The sequence below is a fragment of the Pollicipes pollicipes genome, unplaced genomic scaffold (genome assembly GCF_011947565.3).
Source record: "Pollicipes pollicipes isolate AB1234 unplaced genomic scaffold, Ppol_2.1 Scaffold_1600;HRSCAF=1878_pilon_pilon_pilon, whole genome shotgun sequence".
NCBI lineage: Eukaryota > Metazoa > Arthropoda > Thecostraca > Pollicipedomorpha > Pollicipedidae > Pollicipes > Pollicipes pollicipes.
Window position 1 is genome coordinate 11,951,221 of NW_023595962.1, and position 16,999 is coordinate 11,968,219.

The 16,999-nt window shown below is 53.7% G+C and overlaps 1 protein-coding gene across 1 annotated transcript in view; it reads left to right on the forward strand.

Annotated features, from left to right (window-relative positions):
- LOC119103506 (trichohyalin-like) overlaps positions 1-9,570 on the forward strand; it is a 59,268-nt gene extending 49,698 nt beyond the window's left edge. Inside the window, exons 5-9 of the mRNA XM_037227116.1 lie at positions 4,347-6,447; positions 6,586-7,499; positions 7,532-7,689; positions 8,688-8,895; positions 9,471-9,570. Coding sequence (XP_037083011.1) covers positions 4,347-6,447; positions 6,586-7,499; positions 7,532-7,689; positions 8,688-8,895; positions 9,471-9,570 — 3,481 coding nt within the window. The remainder of the gene's footprint in view (positions 1-4,346; positions 6,448-6,585; positions 7,500-7,531; positions 7,690-8,687; positions 8,896-9,470) is intronic.
- The last annotated feature ends 7,429 nt before the right edge of the window (positions 9,571-16,999 follow it).

Consider the following 16,999-nt stretch of genomic DNA (forward strand, 5'->3'; position numbering starts at 1 on the left):
ACCAGCTCGTGAGCGGCCGCAGCCAATTTTGGAACCGTCTTGAGTTGATTCGATTTGAGTTCAGCTGAACGAAGTTGAACGAGGGTCAAGCAGTTTGCATACCAGGTAGATCATGGCTGCTCACGGCGGGCTGCATGGGTTCAGAGCGGCACACCTGGTAAGGTCAGGGTTCAGAGCGACGCACCTGGTAAAGTCAGGCTTCAGAGCGAAGCACCTGGTAAGGTCAGGCTTCAGAGCGACGCACCTGGTAAGGTTGGACGTCCTCCGTCCTGAAAGCCCCTCCCTTGCCCTGCCCCCCTGAGAAGCCGCACGGACGCGCCCCCTGAACGCCCCACGCTGGGCCTGGTGCGGCGTGTGGAGACCACCTCCCGCCGGGATGACCAGCGCGCAGGTCAGGCTGGATGGCACTCCACTTCCCCCTCGTGTCCTGGCCGCCTGTGGATACCTCCTACCCGCGGTTTATCTCGTTCCTGTCCAGACGTCCTTGAAATTGTGGGAGTTTAGATGAAATTTAGATTCATATTTATAAATCAAAAATGAACTTTCACTATATGAATGTATTTGGTTTTCACCAGCTTTAGGTTCAGATGCTTGCTTTGTGCGTTGTGTATAATAATGTCTGCGTCGACCACATGTAATGTGTATTATTGCATGCATCCAGTGCATGCAATGTGTGTTAATGTATGCGCCCAGTCCATGCACTGGTGAAGCTACACCGATGGCTAGGAACATTCAAATTACAGCACCGATGACGCTGGAAAAAACGAGTATGACCTTGAACATGCTTTTGGCGGCAAACCTGCCCATCTCACAGAAGTTGCTACATTTCCGGATAGTTAGTACAGTTAAATACATCATCGTTCGTCAGCTCTTGCGGTCCTCCTTCTTGAGGACCCTTGGCAGGTAAATCCCTGTTGTCCTGCATCCACGTCCTATCCTAGCTACCCTTTATACAGTAACCGCAGGTGGATCACTCCCTGGTTGCAATCTTCAAAACGTTAGCTTACCATAATCTGCAAGACAGCAAGGCGTTGCGCTAAAGACCACGGCACCAGGAACACGAGCCTGGCCGAAGTCATGCACTCTCGCTGGCGGTCCTGCAAGGGCCGGGCACGGCCGCCGCGCCGCTCCGCCGCCCCGCGCCACGATCGTCTCTCACCCCGTAACGACCGCGCCACGTTCGTCGTGCCGCTCGCTGGCGCAGCTCATTCGTGCCCGACGGTCGGTGAAACCGCCGCTTAAAACGCTAACCCGCCGCGAAGTGCGCCAGTGGTGAGCGCGAAACACCGCAGTACGCTGCGGTTTTGGCCGCGGTTTGCTCTCATCTAGCGCACTGTGGTGAAGTGCGTGCAGCGGGTCTGCTGTCTGTGGCTAGGAGGGGAATGACACACAGCTGAAAATGGTAAGAGTTCATCCATTGGTTCACCGGTGCTTTGACAGCCAAGGCTGCCATCTCTCATCGGATATCTTTGTGGTGAAAACAGCTGAGCACATGCGCAATTTCATGACGTATTTTTAGAAGCGCAGAAATAGCCCGGCACGACTTGGCTTTGCAGCGAAGTATTGTGCGACCTATTGGATAAGCACGATGTTTACGGATGGCGAGATCACATTATCACCAGCGTCGGATACTTGTGGCTCATCAGAGATAGTATCAAGGGCATGAAGTGGCAAACGGCATGTGCCCGTGGAATACACCATCCGCAAACATGGTCATCAGTCCCGACACCGGCACCCCTTGGGTTGGCTAGATCACGCCTCTTTAGGTCTGAAAATGGGTGGGCGTCTTATTAAACCTGACTGTGCACGTGCAATTTGGGATGTATTGCATAGCTCTGTGTGTGTCACATTGCCAAGCAATGTTCAAGCTGCTACGCCATGCCGTAGATGTGTATTAAAGACCGCGTCAACCACTTAGGCCTCAATAATCTCTCTCAACAACAGCGTGGGCTTAACACGCCCCCGGGTGGCCGGTTGGATACCCTTCGCTCGCGTGGGGGTCAATTTCGCGTCCCTGAGATCTCAGGAACTGAGAGACTTAGAGACACCAAATTCACAGAGTGTGTTGAACTGTACGTGAACTCACTTGTGACCTCGTTTGACCTTTCGAATGTCGTGGCGACCAAAGTCATGCAAGATCACTTTGAGTTTTGCATTTAAACAAGCGACGTCGATTACACTAAGCAGTATGTTCCTAAAGACGAATTGTTGATCTGGGTCATTCTAGCTCAGTGACCTCTTCTGGCGTTTAAGAAGTCTATGAAAGGTGCATAATGCGGTTCCTGTCAGCAATAAATTCGACATGAGCACCAGAAATTACCTCATAGAGCAAGTCCTAGAGTAATAAAGGAGGCTGATTTCGACCTTAGCCTGACCTTCATCACTGACCTTTGGTCAGTGTCATTTATTTATTCCATTGTTGTGTTGCCTAAGAAAGTATCTCAGAGATGTCTGGCTTCGTCTAACACTCCGCTGTTGGATCAGATTGAACGATTCCCTAGAAATTGGCCTCGCTGTTCCCATGGCCTGATTTTGACCTTCCATAGGTCAGTGACCTTACAAGGTACATCAAAATGTTTCATACCAAACGATCTGTGATTCAATTGTCTACAGCCATGCAAAATTTAGCGCGGCTACACCAAGCCATTCGGAAACCATTCCGGAAAAATTTTCGGGGGGCAATTTAACCCCCACCCGATCGCGTGTTAAGTCACATCTGACCTGTAGTCGCGTCGTGAAGGGCAGACCAAAACGTTGAAAGTCATAGCTGCTGATATTTGGTAATAATGGGAAAGATTATCCCACATTATGGCGTGATAACCCAGCCCATTTTTTCCAGTGTTCAATTCTGAGATCGATGGCCTACAATTATTTTGCGGAGACGTGCGCTAAATCCATGCGCACTGTCCATTACCATGCGCCTCTTCACTCTTCGGTTCCAGTCGTTCATTGCGCCATTGCGAAATCCAGCATTTCTGTACTTTGTTCATACGGATCGTGACAACATGTGTGCGTAATCCTCTTCTGCATGACGTCCGCAGTGGTTTGCAAATCACCGGGGAACTGATGGTACTGAGATCACCCGGAATAACGCAGTTTTACAGGAGCATCCGTGAAATTTGCTTGTTCTTAACAAGCATACTCACTTGCTGTGTTAAAATTCAGCGATTTTTCAGCATTTCTACAAAACTACCCTGATAGCTTGGCTTCTGGGGCTCAATGGCGTAACCAGTGTACCAGTGATATCATCGGAAAACTCGACAAACCAAGCTGGAACGTCTCTGCTTCTTCGTGAGCTGGAGGACAGCCCCATTTCTGCTGAGCAGAGGGCGCTTCTGGGCCAGCTGGGGATCGACCAACCAGTAGCAGAGAGTCGGCATGGCAGCTGGCACGACCAATCACAGGTCAGCAAGTGAAAAAAGAAAATGACATTTGCCAGCCGTCCTTTGCACAACATTTGGGGCACGTGAAGATTGAATATGTGACGGTACCTGAAGTGGTGATGTTTAAAGTGTCTAAACCGTGATTGAGGGGCAAAAAGGAGTCACGAAGTTTTACAATCTTGAGGGTAAAAATGGCTAGAGGGAATGTGCTGCAAGGCTGACCTGCGGCAGTAGTTATTGTCTATAGGACGGCGTTGTTGCCGATGCTCACCCCAAAAGTGATCACATCTGCGGATATTGAACAACTATAAAAGCGTCAAAAAATCAGCCCAGCCTACTACGGAACTCTCAGTTTTACCGCATGCCAAGTCATTGTGGATTTACGACACAAGCGCTAAGGTCATATGATGACGTCTGTCTGTCTCCCTGGAAGAAGGGCAGCTACCGTGGGAATCAAACTCCACATCTCATATATCCCAAGCGCGCAACTTAACGCTACAGTACCGATACCCCCGTGACGTGCCACTAGCGGAGCACAATCGTAACTCCCAAATCTTCCACCAGGTGGCTGAGGCAACAGGCGGGCACCAGAGGGCGCCTCCGTTTCACCCGCCTCGGCAGGCTGAGGAGCCCTACAACGGCCCTTACGCCTCTCCGTTTCCACGGCACGCCGACCCCGACGGTCCGTTCCCCGGTCCGGCACCGGCATACCCCGGTCCGGCTCCGGCGTACTCCGGTCCGGCTCCGGCGTACCCCGACCCCGGTCCCGCGCCCTCGTTCTCTTCGCGCGCGGTCAGCGCCATCAACTCGTTCGGGTCGCGCATCCGCGACCTCGGCACCAGTCTGCTGGAGCGCCGGCCAAGCTTTCCGCCGCCGCCGCCGCCGCCAGAGGCGCTGCCGCCACCGCCGCTCTACGGACCGGAGCTGGAATCGCGCGGCTGCGCCACCGCCGTACGCCGCCAGCGCGCGCCAGCGTCGCGCGCCTTGGCTGCCCGGCCACCCGTTCCAGGGCCAGCCGCTCGAGGGCACGTACTTGGACCCGAGCCGGCGGCGCGGCGCGGACGAGTCGCGCCACGATCGACACGCCGAGTCGTACCGCGACGAGCACGAGGAGCGACGCGTCAAGCCACGACGCCGCCGGCCGGTCGAGGAGCATCGCTCGCGCTACGACACGTTCCAGCGCGCGGGCTACTCGCGCGCGCGCGTCGAGCCGTACGCGGAGGACGAGCTCGAGCACGCCGGCGCGTTCGACGGGCACCACCACGCGAGTCGGGAGAACGGCGGCTACCCGCGCGACCATGCGGCGCGCCACGTGTACGGCGACGGCCACCGCGCCGGTGACCCTTACAACATCCGGCCCACCGACGAGCAGGTGGAGCGAGGCTACGCGGAGGAGGAGGAGCATGATCGCTACTACGGCAGCCAGCTCTTCCCGGCCGAGGACGAGGGCGACGAAGAGGAGGAGGGAAAGCGGCGGGGAGCGGCGGGAGCAGGCCGGCGCCGCCCACGACCGCAGTATGAGGACTACGAGGACGGCGGACGGGCGGAGGACGACGGACGGAGGCGCGGTGGCAGCAGGCGGCGGCACAAGGCGATTTCCGTGGAGGACTATGACGAGGACTATCCGGAGTATTATGATGATGAGTATGTTGAGGAGGACGCAGAAGTGCGAGTGCCCGTCCTCGAGGACCACGAGGACTTCCGGCCTGAGCGTCGGCCCGCCGCCCGCTCCAGCTCCATTCCCCTCCCTTCATCTTCGCCCAAGACCAGCGATAACACCTATGACCAGAAAAATGACTACTCTAGAAACGACCGCTACGCAACCAACGTTTATTACACCCCTAAAGACCGCTACACCGTAAAAGGGCGTTACGCTGCCAAGGACTACTACCCTTCTAAAGACCGCTTACCAAGCAATGAGGAGCTGCGCTACGTTCGATCAGAGCAGGACGAAGCGTACGGGGCGGGACGAGACTACAGGTCGGAAGAACACCCTCGCCAGCGTCCGGAAAGAGGCAATCGGGGAGAGGGTTACGATAGGTACGACGTGCGCGCGCCAGAAGATCCCTCATACCGCAGACTCCAGAAGCGGGCAGCACTGAGCGAGTCCAGCAACGACGACGACTTAGGCAGAGTGCTGGACACTGGCGAACGCGGCAGCGAGGTGCCACCAGCGACGGAAGACCAGGCTGAGGTGCAAGTTGACGAGATCGTGGACTGGCCGAGGAAGGCACGAGGACTGAAGGGCGCTCGGTACCGCTGGACGCCGTCCACTGGAGCTCTGGAGAGGATCGAGTCTGTGCGTCGCCGCCGCCAGGCTGCCACCCGCAGCGCCTCCATACAGGAGAGGCTGCCGGCGCTAGGTCGTTCCGTGATTGAGGTTGCGTCTCTTCCGCTCGGTGGCTCGGAAAAGGAATATCCGCGGAACCCGCACAACCCGGCAAACTTTGTGGACATTCCCGAGTTTGGGTCGGAGGAGGAGGAAGCTCCAAACAGCTTGGAAGACGACACCAAGAAGATACAGAAGCAAGCGTCCGGCGCCGAATATGATCAATATGACTCCCGATACCGGGATGGCGATGATGATCTAAGCTCTGAATCCGCTCCTGATCAACATGGCGACGAGCGTCACAGACATCACAAGCCACTATCGAGCTACCGGGAAGAACATGACGAAGCCGACTACCAGGAGAGACCCGGTTACAACAGAAAGGACTACGATGAAAATCAGAACCCCAGGTGGGAGAGCACCAAGTGGAACCGCCGCGCACCCGATACCGACCGTCCCGAAGATGGCGGAATCGAGTGGGCCCGCCAGCGGAGGCCAGCTCACCTCTTGCGCTTGCCGTACGCGGGAGGCGCCAGCGACCGGACGCCGAAGACAGACGCCTTCGGCCGCCGCCGCTCGCACGCCGAGTTCGGCAACCACTTCCCGTCTCCGGCCAACACCGACGCAGCGTTCGAGCGCCGCGAGAGCGACTACATCTCTGACGCGTCGATCCCGACCTGGGGACCGGGCTACGACAGCTCAGCGGAGCGGTACGCCCGGGCAGCTCCGACGGCGGCGGGAGGGGCGGGAAACGACACAGCGGGCCGCCAGCTGGATGACTCGTTCTTCGACGATGGCGGTCAGTACGGTGAAGAGGATGGGGACGGGGCAATCGAGAGTCTGGGCTCGTTCACGGAAATACGGCCGGTTCAGACGAACGAGCGTCATCAGGAGCGCGTCAGGATCAACGAGAGCCAGAAGCAACAGGAGCTGATCGCGGCCGAGGAGAGCAGGAGACGCGAGGAGGCCAGGAGGCAGCAGGAAGAGGACGACAGACGTGGGGGATATCAGCAGAACCCGTCCCTGGGCAGTCGCCGACCGGGAGGCGTCCCTGATGGTCGTTATTCCGACAGCGGGAGTCGCTACGCAGAAGATCGCTACCCTTACGACGAAGGCCGTCGACATGGCGACGGGCGGCGTGTTCATGACGACGATCGTCGCACCGGAGGCCGGAGATACGGCGATGATGACCGCCGGCGCCCGGAGGCGGAGAGGCGACCGCCTCCATCGGAGGACTCCAGCGAAGTGACCGGCTATTACCGTCAGCCGCCGCAGCCACCGCGCCGCCCGAGGCCGGAACACCACGACGAAGACCGGGGAGACAGCGGGAGGCGGCGCTACCCCGCTGGCGAGCAGGAGGTAGACGACGGCCGAAGATACCGCGGTGAACGGAGGCCAGACGAGGGCAGACGCGACGACGCGAGGAGATACTACGACGAGAGGAGGCCAGAAGGCGACGGGCCTGACGGGGAACGGCGTTACAACGACGACAGAAACGTCCACGACGACGGGCGTGATGATGGGGGGAGGTACGGCGACGACGAAAGGAGGCCGGGCGACAGTCGACGCGGCGACGAGCGGCGCTACGACGAGGAGCGGCATCAGAAGGACGACCGACGCAGCTACGGCGACCGGTACCACGCGTCGCGACACCCCGACGACGACCAGCGGGGGTACGTCGACTCGGACGACGAGCGCGACGACGACCGACGCTACCCCGAGCGACGCCCCGGAGAGGACGAGGACCGACGCTACCCCGAGCGACGCCCCGGAGAGGACGAGGAGCGGCGCCAGTCGTCCCTCGGGCGGCCGACCCCAGCTGCACGCGGAGCCCGGGCGAGCGGCCCAGCTATTACCGGGAGCCGGACTCGCGCCACCCGGACTCGGCCGAGGACGCCGGCGAGGGCGGCTACTACAGAGAGCCACATCCGGATCAGATACAGCACGACCGGTTCTATCGGCAGCCGGAGAGCGGAGGTGAGTGACGGGTCTGGTTAAACGTAAAGGACACGGGTGCCGTGCAAGGCGCCCGTCTCTGAACGCCTCTGAGCGTTGTGTGGAAAGCGTGCAGAACTGCCTGCACGCAACTGGAACTGGTCTGCGTGCAACTGTGTTAATGATACACTCGGCAGTCTGGATGCTGGGTCGGCCGGCCTGGCCGGTCCAGTTAGGTCCGGGACGGTCTGGACCGCTGGGTCAGGTCACCTTGACCGCCGCCACGCGCCGCGACGCAGCCCTGCGTGGTGCGCCATGATTGGGTCGTGACCTCGTGACCCCATGTCGAGGTCGGGTCACCGGCGCGCAGGGAGCGGGACTAAGCTAGCGGTGCCGGGCGATTGCGAGCACGCGAGACGTATCCATTGTATCCAGTGCCCAGCATCTTATCCCGTGGAGCGGAGGTTTCAAGCTGTAGATACACCCGGGACATGCTTCGTAGCCGATCTCCACGATACTAACACATCTATGAAACGTTTGTCCAGCATCTGGTTTTGCAAGTGCAGAAGTGCAGGAGGCACACTTTGGAAAATTGACGGTTTCTTTCGAACCTTTACCACGCTCCGTCCTGATATGCTAAGGAAGCCCCGTCCCACTCTTAGGCTGGAATGCCTCGCCATCAGTCGGGCAAAAGAAACAGCGCCGATTCAAACAAAAATCGCCACCTGTTCTCATCAAGCGCCATGGTTTGCGCACCTAAAACTTCGCTCATTGAGTTTTAAATCAACAGGCAAGTTATGCTGTTGACGAGTCAAGTTATACTTCTTAGAGAGTCGACCCATTTTGTTCCATCTTAGCCCCATGGTGAAGCGTGGTAAGGAAGCTCTCCATTGGACTATATTGCGCTGATAACGCTACTTGTGCTATATTCGTACATGTGGACCCACTCGCCTCCGTTCGTATACGCAGCCAGCTTTATGCCCCCAGCAATCACAGATGGCTCGACCAATGCTCGCGTCTGACATGAACCATTGCCGCAGGGCGCTACTACGCGGACGACGAGAGGCGCGAAGGAGAGGACTCGCGAGAGGCACCTCAGGAAGGCGAGGACGAGCTCTACACCCCGAACCAGTCCTATTATGACGGCGGAGCGCCCGGTTACTATGGCGACGACGGACCCGGCTTCACCAGGAAAGACAACAGCGAGGAGTACCGGGGTGGCGCGGAACAAGGGGGTGGAGCCTACAGGTGAGTAGCCGATCAAGATAGATGCGGTAACAGCTGTCAAGTAAGGAATGGCAGGAAGTTGGTAGAAAGTGAGTGTAGGGATAGTGGAGGCAGACAGTTGATAGTAGAGGGATGCTTCTTGGGAGGGTGGAGGGATGGTGTCAAGGGGCTGTATGTGCAGTTTATCATCAGCCTATCAAGTAGTGGCAGAGGACGACTAAGTAGTAGACCGCAGGTAGGCTACCATGTGTGCAGTTTGCTACTTAATTGGGAGCGCTCAGATCCCCCCCCCCCCCCCAACACTTTGGCTTCATCCCATGATTTGGTTTGCCCCCTGAGTTTCCATTTCGGTGTAGTGGTTTCCGAGATCGGTTTATCATTATGCAAAACAAATGGCACACATCCACAAAATTTTTTAATCATTTTTTTACATGAGTGTTGTTGCTGGTGCAGTCAGTTAGTTTAACCCGAAACAGTCACTTCGTGACACCACGCTTATATGTACGGGCCCCAAGCTCACCAGACGCCTCCTTCACCAGGGCCGGTCTTTCATACAGCGGGCGTAATCCAGACATGACGTCATTTGATTACGTCAGAGGCGAGCCGGACCAGAAATCCGCTGACGCGCAGGTCAGCGGCTTCATTCGCCAGATGTTCAACGACAACGATCCCTTCCGCGGCGACAGGGCGCAGTGAGGAGGCAAGCAGGTTCGTGTCGTCTTGAAGGTGCGGTGCTTTGCTTAAAATGGCTTAGAATCGGGTATTCCCTGTCATAACAGATAGCTCCAGTCACTTTCGTCGCACTAAGAAAGACTGAATACATGGCAATACCTGGGGCGATGGGGCAGCAAATGTTGGGCGCAATGCTTACACGGTGTTGTTTTGTGGTTGATGTCGGCTGCTTAGGTGCATTTTAGAGGGTGAGAACCACAGTGTTGTATGTTGGTGTTCCTGCCGGTGCGATTCGTTATTGTTTTATTCCTTAGACTGCGTTGTTGTTCAGGACGAATTTGTATGTTATTCACTGTTTGACACGTGATCGATAAGCTGACACGTAGCTTACTCCAGTTTGTTGCTTGGTGTTTATGAAATAAATCTCTAATAATGTGCTTAGATGCACAACGCCTGGCTCGACCTTCAGAGCATTTTCGTGCAGCATGGTTTGAAAATAAACGTCGAAACCAGTGACGATACTTGTTGGCGGTTGGATGCATGCATGTAGAACATTTTCGGTATAGACTTTTTCCCAAAACAAGCAGGATGTTTGTTAACAAATATTATGTTCAAATTCCCAATAATTTATAAAGTAATAACAAAATCGTCAACAAATTCCCAATAGCTGCAGCAGTACCAATTTTCGCAACTTGTCGTAAGCCTCCGGACTTCGAACGAAACACTGCCATAATGTAGCGTTCGAATACCGCACACTCACTAACCTCGTGGTTTCAAGGATCGGACCTACCAATAAAACTTTCACATGCTTTTGTAGAGCTAGACGGAATTATGGTTATAAGAAGTGATTCACTACGTCCCAATTAACATACATACTCGTTTTGATACTTGTTTGGCCACACGATTTTGGATTTGGGGGACAGGTCGTCAATAATAGCATGTCGTCACATGGTGAGACCCTCAGATCAGTGCTGGGAAAGCGCGTCATCTGTCCAAGTGCCTTGGTGGCGGCTGGCACATGCGCTGCTGATACAATTTTGGAGAGCCGACGTGGTGCATCATGTCATAACGATTATTTACGGTCATATATTCAACCACAAGAAAATGTCGCTATTGTTGGCGGTGCTTCATCGCACGACACTGGTGCAACCCTCAGTATCAAAGGGCCCCTACCACAGGCAAAGAAGCTGGCTCTCCCGCTTGAGGCAGGATCGGAACTGCTCTGGGTACCCCGTCGATCAATCCACCACATATTGCTCGCCAAATCTACTCAGGCCCCTTCTCGGCACCCGATTTTAAAGTTCCACCCCGCCCATTAGCCAACCATTTTGGCGCGTAACAGCTGTAAAAGGTAGCAATAGTAGCGCACATCATAGCTAACGAACGGGAGATGACCACTCACCATAATGTGTCTTCGATGCTGCTTCTTTGAGCGCGGGCGGTCGCGAACAAAACACCTTAGCATAACTACAACGTGTTTGAGAATATTGAAGTTCGCCCAAAAGATGTAGCTATCAAAGCTCAATCCACACTGTTTTGACCAGTTGGGAATTCTGCAAGGTATTGCATTGATTTTGAAGATTTTGTGAGTGGCAGCCTCAAAAATGCATAAAAACAACATTGTTTTATGGCCAATTTGAATAACAAACTATCGATTTTTTTGTACGCATTGGCTCAGGAAGTGTGTGTGGTGCACGGTATGGTCCTATTTAAGAACGTTGCATTAAAACTGCATGTGAAAAATGACTATCCCAAAAATGACCATGAATGCCTTGAACAAATCCCGATACTTTGGTGACTATCCCTGGCAATAACCGCACTCGATTTCTTTTATATGCAGTCCAAACGCTCCTCACCGCACATAGTTTGCAGCGCCATAATTTAATGGCAAACATTGTAATCTGCACACAATTTCCGTGTAGATGTAACTGGTGGCGACAGGCTGAGAACGTTGTGAAACTTGTGAGTAGTTCCAAAGAGGCGTCAAAGTGTACTCCAATAAGGATCCGGACGCAGGATGGGACATTCTGCTGCATTGGCCCCTCATGCAGCAAGCTCAATACGCGCGCAGGGTGTGGCGAATTTCCTCCGCAAAGACAGGGTTGGCTCTGCGATTCTGCTATGAGGCTAAAGGCTGGCGTTGTGCGAGCTGCTCCAGTGATTGTGCAAAGAGATACGTTATGGATTGGGTCCAAAAATGCTTGCTTTAATCACACGCGCCGCCATACAAACAACGTGCCAAGTTAAGCTTTGCAAGAATCAGCCAACGACATAAAAGCCTGACTCTGCTCTTATCAGCACCGCAAGAAGCGCGTGACACGCACTTCAAGAAATTTAAATATCTAAAGCATCTGTGACGCAGCGCATTGAGGCGCCATTTGCACGTGAGCCGACGGTCAAATCGCATCCCAAGAACTTTATAGCCGGCTCCCAGAAAACACTTTTACCATAGACTTGCAGATCAATATTAGCACGTTGCTGGCGCCGGGTAAAATGAATGGTGGTTTTAGCAGTAGCGGATCGGAACCCATTCACATACTCCACTCCTCCAAACGGGATAGGGCCAACTGCAGTTGCCTCCCTGTGGATGACGGCTGGAGGCTTTACACTGTACTACAAAGACATCAACGCAAAGCGATGATGTCTCAAGATGTCATGAACGGCCAATGGATCGTGGGAGGGCATCACCGACATCGTTGATGGCTACTGCAAACAGTGCCACACTCAACATGCTCCCCTGTTGGAAGCCGTCTACTGCGGGGAAACTTCTCGACAGATGGCTTCCGACGCGGACTCGAAAAGCGTGATCAGCAAGAAGGTTTTTTCAAGAAATACACATAGAATCACGAATAGTGTATCTAGTTAAAAAAAACTGCAAAAGAATTCCGTGCTGCCAGGCGGTGTCATAAGCTGCTGCCATGTCGAAGAACACGGCCTCCACGCGTCGGCTGTCGTTAAAACCGGTGTGAATGACGGTGTCCAGGGTTAGAGTATGTTCGATGGTGCTACGATGTTTTCTGAAACCGCTTTGCACGTTGGGAAGACTGCGGTGGTACTCTAAAAACCACAACAGTTGAACATGTGCGATGTTCTCCATTACCTTGCAGAGGAATGATGTAAAGGCGAGTGGGCGGTAATAAAGTGCACTCAAACTGATCTTCACAGGTTTCGAAAATGGGGCCAGAATGGCTTGCCGCCAGGCCACTGGAAAATTCACCTTTCCAACAGGACGTTAAAAAACGCAAGCTGTGTCTCTAACGTGCAGGCTGGCAAGTGTTGAGGCATGTAGTTTTGAGCTTCATGTGAACCTTCCGACACATCTTTCAAAGACTGGACTGCGGACATTAATTCCATCATCGTGAAAGCCTTGTTGAATGCCGGTTGTATGGGTGGAAAGAAATCGGGGATGACTTTCTCGCGCAGGGCTATGTGGCACACGAAATGTGGCTTCGAGTCTTCACCCTTACTTCGCGCAGGCAGCGCTCGGTCAACATTGTTGGTGACGTCAGTCCAGTGTGTCACGTTTTCATCACCAACTTGCAGTAGCGGAAATGGGACTGGCCTATACTCCCCCAATGCTCGTTTTGTTCTGGACCAGACCAGTGAAGTCCAGATGAGACTGTCCACGGGACTGACGTACGAGCACCAAGAAGCATGTTAATGGCACACCGAGCAACCGTCTTTGCCTTCTTAAGATTCGTCATGTTGCCGCGGTGTTGTAACGGTCCAATACACAAAATACCCGTTTGCGTGAGCACGTCTCGACACTCCACAGTCAGGGACAGGCGTGCAACAAGGAGCTCCAGACGTGCGAAGTATGCATACAGGAGCAGAGCCTAAGATCAGAGCTGTAATATCCTCAAATGAAGTGGATGGGCACTCGGCCCTGATTAAAATGGATGTTTCGAGTCTCGGCACGAACCCATTCCAGTCGGCTTTTTAAAAGTTCCATCTCCTCGGTCTGGTGCCAAGAATGTCTCCGTCTCGATACAATGGCCACACCGGAGAGTGGCCGCCACCGAGAGAGTCGTCCATTACTGGCCAGCTCAGGACCGGACAGGCTGAGATTGAGGGCTGATGTCCGACCAGCGGAAGAGTATGTTGAGTTCGTGTTCTTGTGTGTAAGAACCATAACGATGCGTCGTGAATAAGAGCTTCGCAGAGCCGACCACGCGTGTTCACGCCAGCGCAACTCCACATCGTATGATGAGCGTCGAAATCTCCCAAGATCATGACTGACAGGGCGACTCACAGGTAAGGCATCTGATCCGTATCGCCGTAAAAGCGACGCCAGTGGGGCAAGTACAGTGAACAGACAGTGAGGGATCAGGAATTAAAGCGCAGGCGTGCTGTCACGGCCCGAAGGATCGTCTGGACGGTCCGCTTCCTCACTGGCACGCTGCGATGCGCGGACAGCAAAACGCCGCCTTGCCCGATGACATCGGCCAGCAATCCTTACGAAACACATTGTATCCACTGGTTCAGCAATGCGAGTCCGGCGTCAACTTGATGTCCTGAGGAGAGTGCGGGCCGAATACTGCCGGCAGGTCCTGGCTGTTCACCCTTAGGCTTGTAGTGTTCCACTGTGAGAACGCATGGCTGTGGGGGGGGGTGAGGGAGGGGGGGGAACCAGCACTCGACCGGAGGAAGTTTACTCCCGCCAACGGTTTTTCGAGAACAGCTAAAAAACAAACGCTGGCAGCAACACCAAATTTTCAGTGTCTTTTACCTGTCAATTTGGCATCCTCTGAGTAATTTTGAAATCGTGATCTAGCAAGGTTAGTGACCTAGGTAAGGTCGCATAAGTCAACCTCCTAAAAGACTTTGACCACAAATCACTAATTGTGGATTATTAGCCATCGTTCAATCATGCTAGAATTTAAAATATGGTGATACATACAGTTTTCATATTTCAGATTTTTTAAACAGGCAAGATCAGTGACCAGGGGTCAGGTCAATTTTTGCTGTGTTTGTAGATGATGCATGTTGGTACGCATTTTTGTGCACGTTTCGTGTTTGTGTATGAGAAAAAGAGTACCTTTTCCCATGTCCAACTGCCATATGACCACAGAGGACATGGCCTTGGCCCACATCATGACCTGCCTCTATCGGTGCCTTCTGCAAAACCCATACTGAGCTCAAAGTAAACAACTTTTCAGGTACTTTTGAGCGCAGAGTTCTGCTATTCCACTGAAAGCATGTTGTGATATCATTTTAATGCATAATAAGGCCAAAATAGGTAAATGAGGCCACGCAAGGCCATATGAGGTCATCCAAGTTTAATTATCTCTGTTGTCAGTAGCGAAGAGGCTAGATGAACCAGTGTGATGCGTGCAACCATCCCTATGTCGTGTTTGCGAAGCTGAGGAGTGTTTCACATTTGTATGGGGTTTTGGACTAGCATAACCATCTTGAAGATTATTTGATGCAGCCCAGAGGCCAATCCTTCTTAAGATGTAAACCCCTCTAGTCTCTGAGCTACACACCCGCGAACATGTGCGGACTTTTCGGGAGAACCATGTCAAGGTCTAACCTGGTAGCAATGACGCAAAAGTGCCGTCGTTTACACCGGATTTGAATGACGTTACTATTACATTATAAACGGCATGGGCCACGCTATTCCATTAGCCATACGAAGGTCAAGGCCAAAAAGGCTATAACTGTTGAGCCATACATACCTGACGTTCATGAGTACCATTTGCAGATAAAAACGGCCGTTAATTGGCTATCAATCAACGTTACATAAGGTGCGATGACGTCATCAAACCATGACGCATTACGGAGGATATCTACTTAACGGAAAAATTGTGTGGTCTAGATCAGTCTTTTCTGCTTAAAAGTATACCAATAGTTATGTGAGTTTATTCCATCATTCTGATGCTTGCTTCAACATCTTCAAATGTGGAACACTCACTTTAAAAGTGGCGCGAACAGTCACAAGGTAAGCTGCGGTAAAAAGCATGTGGTGCTGGGCCGCACCGGAAGCGGGACTGCGCGTCTCGGACCGCGAGCCACGGTCCAGCTCTCCTGGGCCGTGCTCAAGTCCGGGACAGATCCGGGGACTGCCACAGTCGGATGGTGACGACAGCTTAGGAGGAGGGGAGGAAGGCACTGCAGCACGCTTGTTAGGAGTAACTGTAGTCCAAAGTCGTGGTGGAGGGGATCCATTGGGGAGCCCACATCAACCGCATGTTGTCTTGGAGGAGCTTCCACTGACCTTCGGGGGAGGAAGTACCGCTGTGGAGGCAGGTTCCTTGCTCGACCCCGATAGACAAACCTTTCCCCCTTGGACCTTTCCTGTTCAACCAAGCGCGTCCGACCCTGACCTCACGAGCACGCCCCTTGTTATTGAGGCTTCATTTCATGAGTTCGTAAGGCTCGACTGCGATAAGGTATGCCTCGGACGTCGCGAGCGAAGCGCTTCTTCATCTCCCTTCTCTTCCACTCCCACGCGGGGCAAAGCCTCGTGCTTATCAAAAACGTTGGTAGAAGAGTGTTTCAGACTACAAAGCTATTCGCCATCCGCCGGGAGTTGGGGCTCTGCGCAAGCGCACAACGACAGCGCTATCCATGTCCTTCCGTCCCTCGTGAGTACAAAGCCCGACCGGTTTCCCCGTCCCGTAGTCCTCATGACTGGTCGGCAGGTGGCAGCACCTGCTGGTCGACGCCAGTGAAAACATAATTTGTGTTCTTTGTAGCAAGGACTATGCTGTGTAAATAAGACTGTTTCACGTTTGAATTGGTTTTAAACTGAGAGAGACATTTTTCGAGATAATTCCCTCCAGTTCACAGGCATGCCCTTCGCACGGCTTCAGAACCTGAGTTTTTGAGCTAAGCAAGTTCGGTCTTACGCAGTCTATCTGGAGCTGCACCTCTGAAGTCTCTCCTAGATGCATGATGTCACAGAGACGTCAGAAGCGTTTTGCCATGACTGGTGAAAATGGCAACTCCGACGTCGACAGCGCGTAAAATTTTGTGTAATGATTGCGCGTAAAAGTTCATTGGTACATATTCAGCTACGAATCTAAGGCTGGGGTGCCAAGACAAAATCTTCATCGTCTAGATCTCGGATTTGTAAGCAAGCAGTGATTTAGCCAGGCCCCATACACACGAGGCAACGAAACGCCCTCGCGCTCGCAGGCCAATGTGAGGTTAACGAGAACAGAGAAGGACCCTTCTCACTTCATCGGAAGAGCCCAAGACCAATTTGGAGGGCCCCGTAGCGATCCAGAGTGCGTCGGCCGATCAACATGTAGATCCCGCAACAGCGTAAGCCCTCCGGCAAAATGGGGAAATTCAAGACCAACAGGGTGTAATCTGAGCGATCGAGGGTGCCGCGGTCGACAGCAGCGGAAAGGTTTGTGCCCCGCGATTAGCAGTGTTGGGTCCTCAGAGAAAGCGAGAAGAAGCCAAGATCAATGTGGCGGGCCCCTGAACGGTTGGGAGTGCCCCG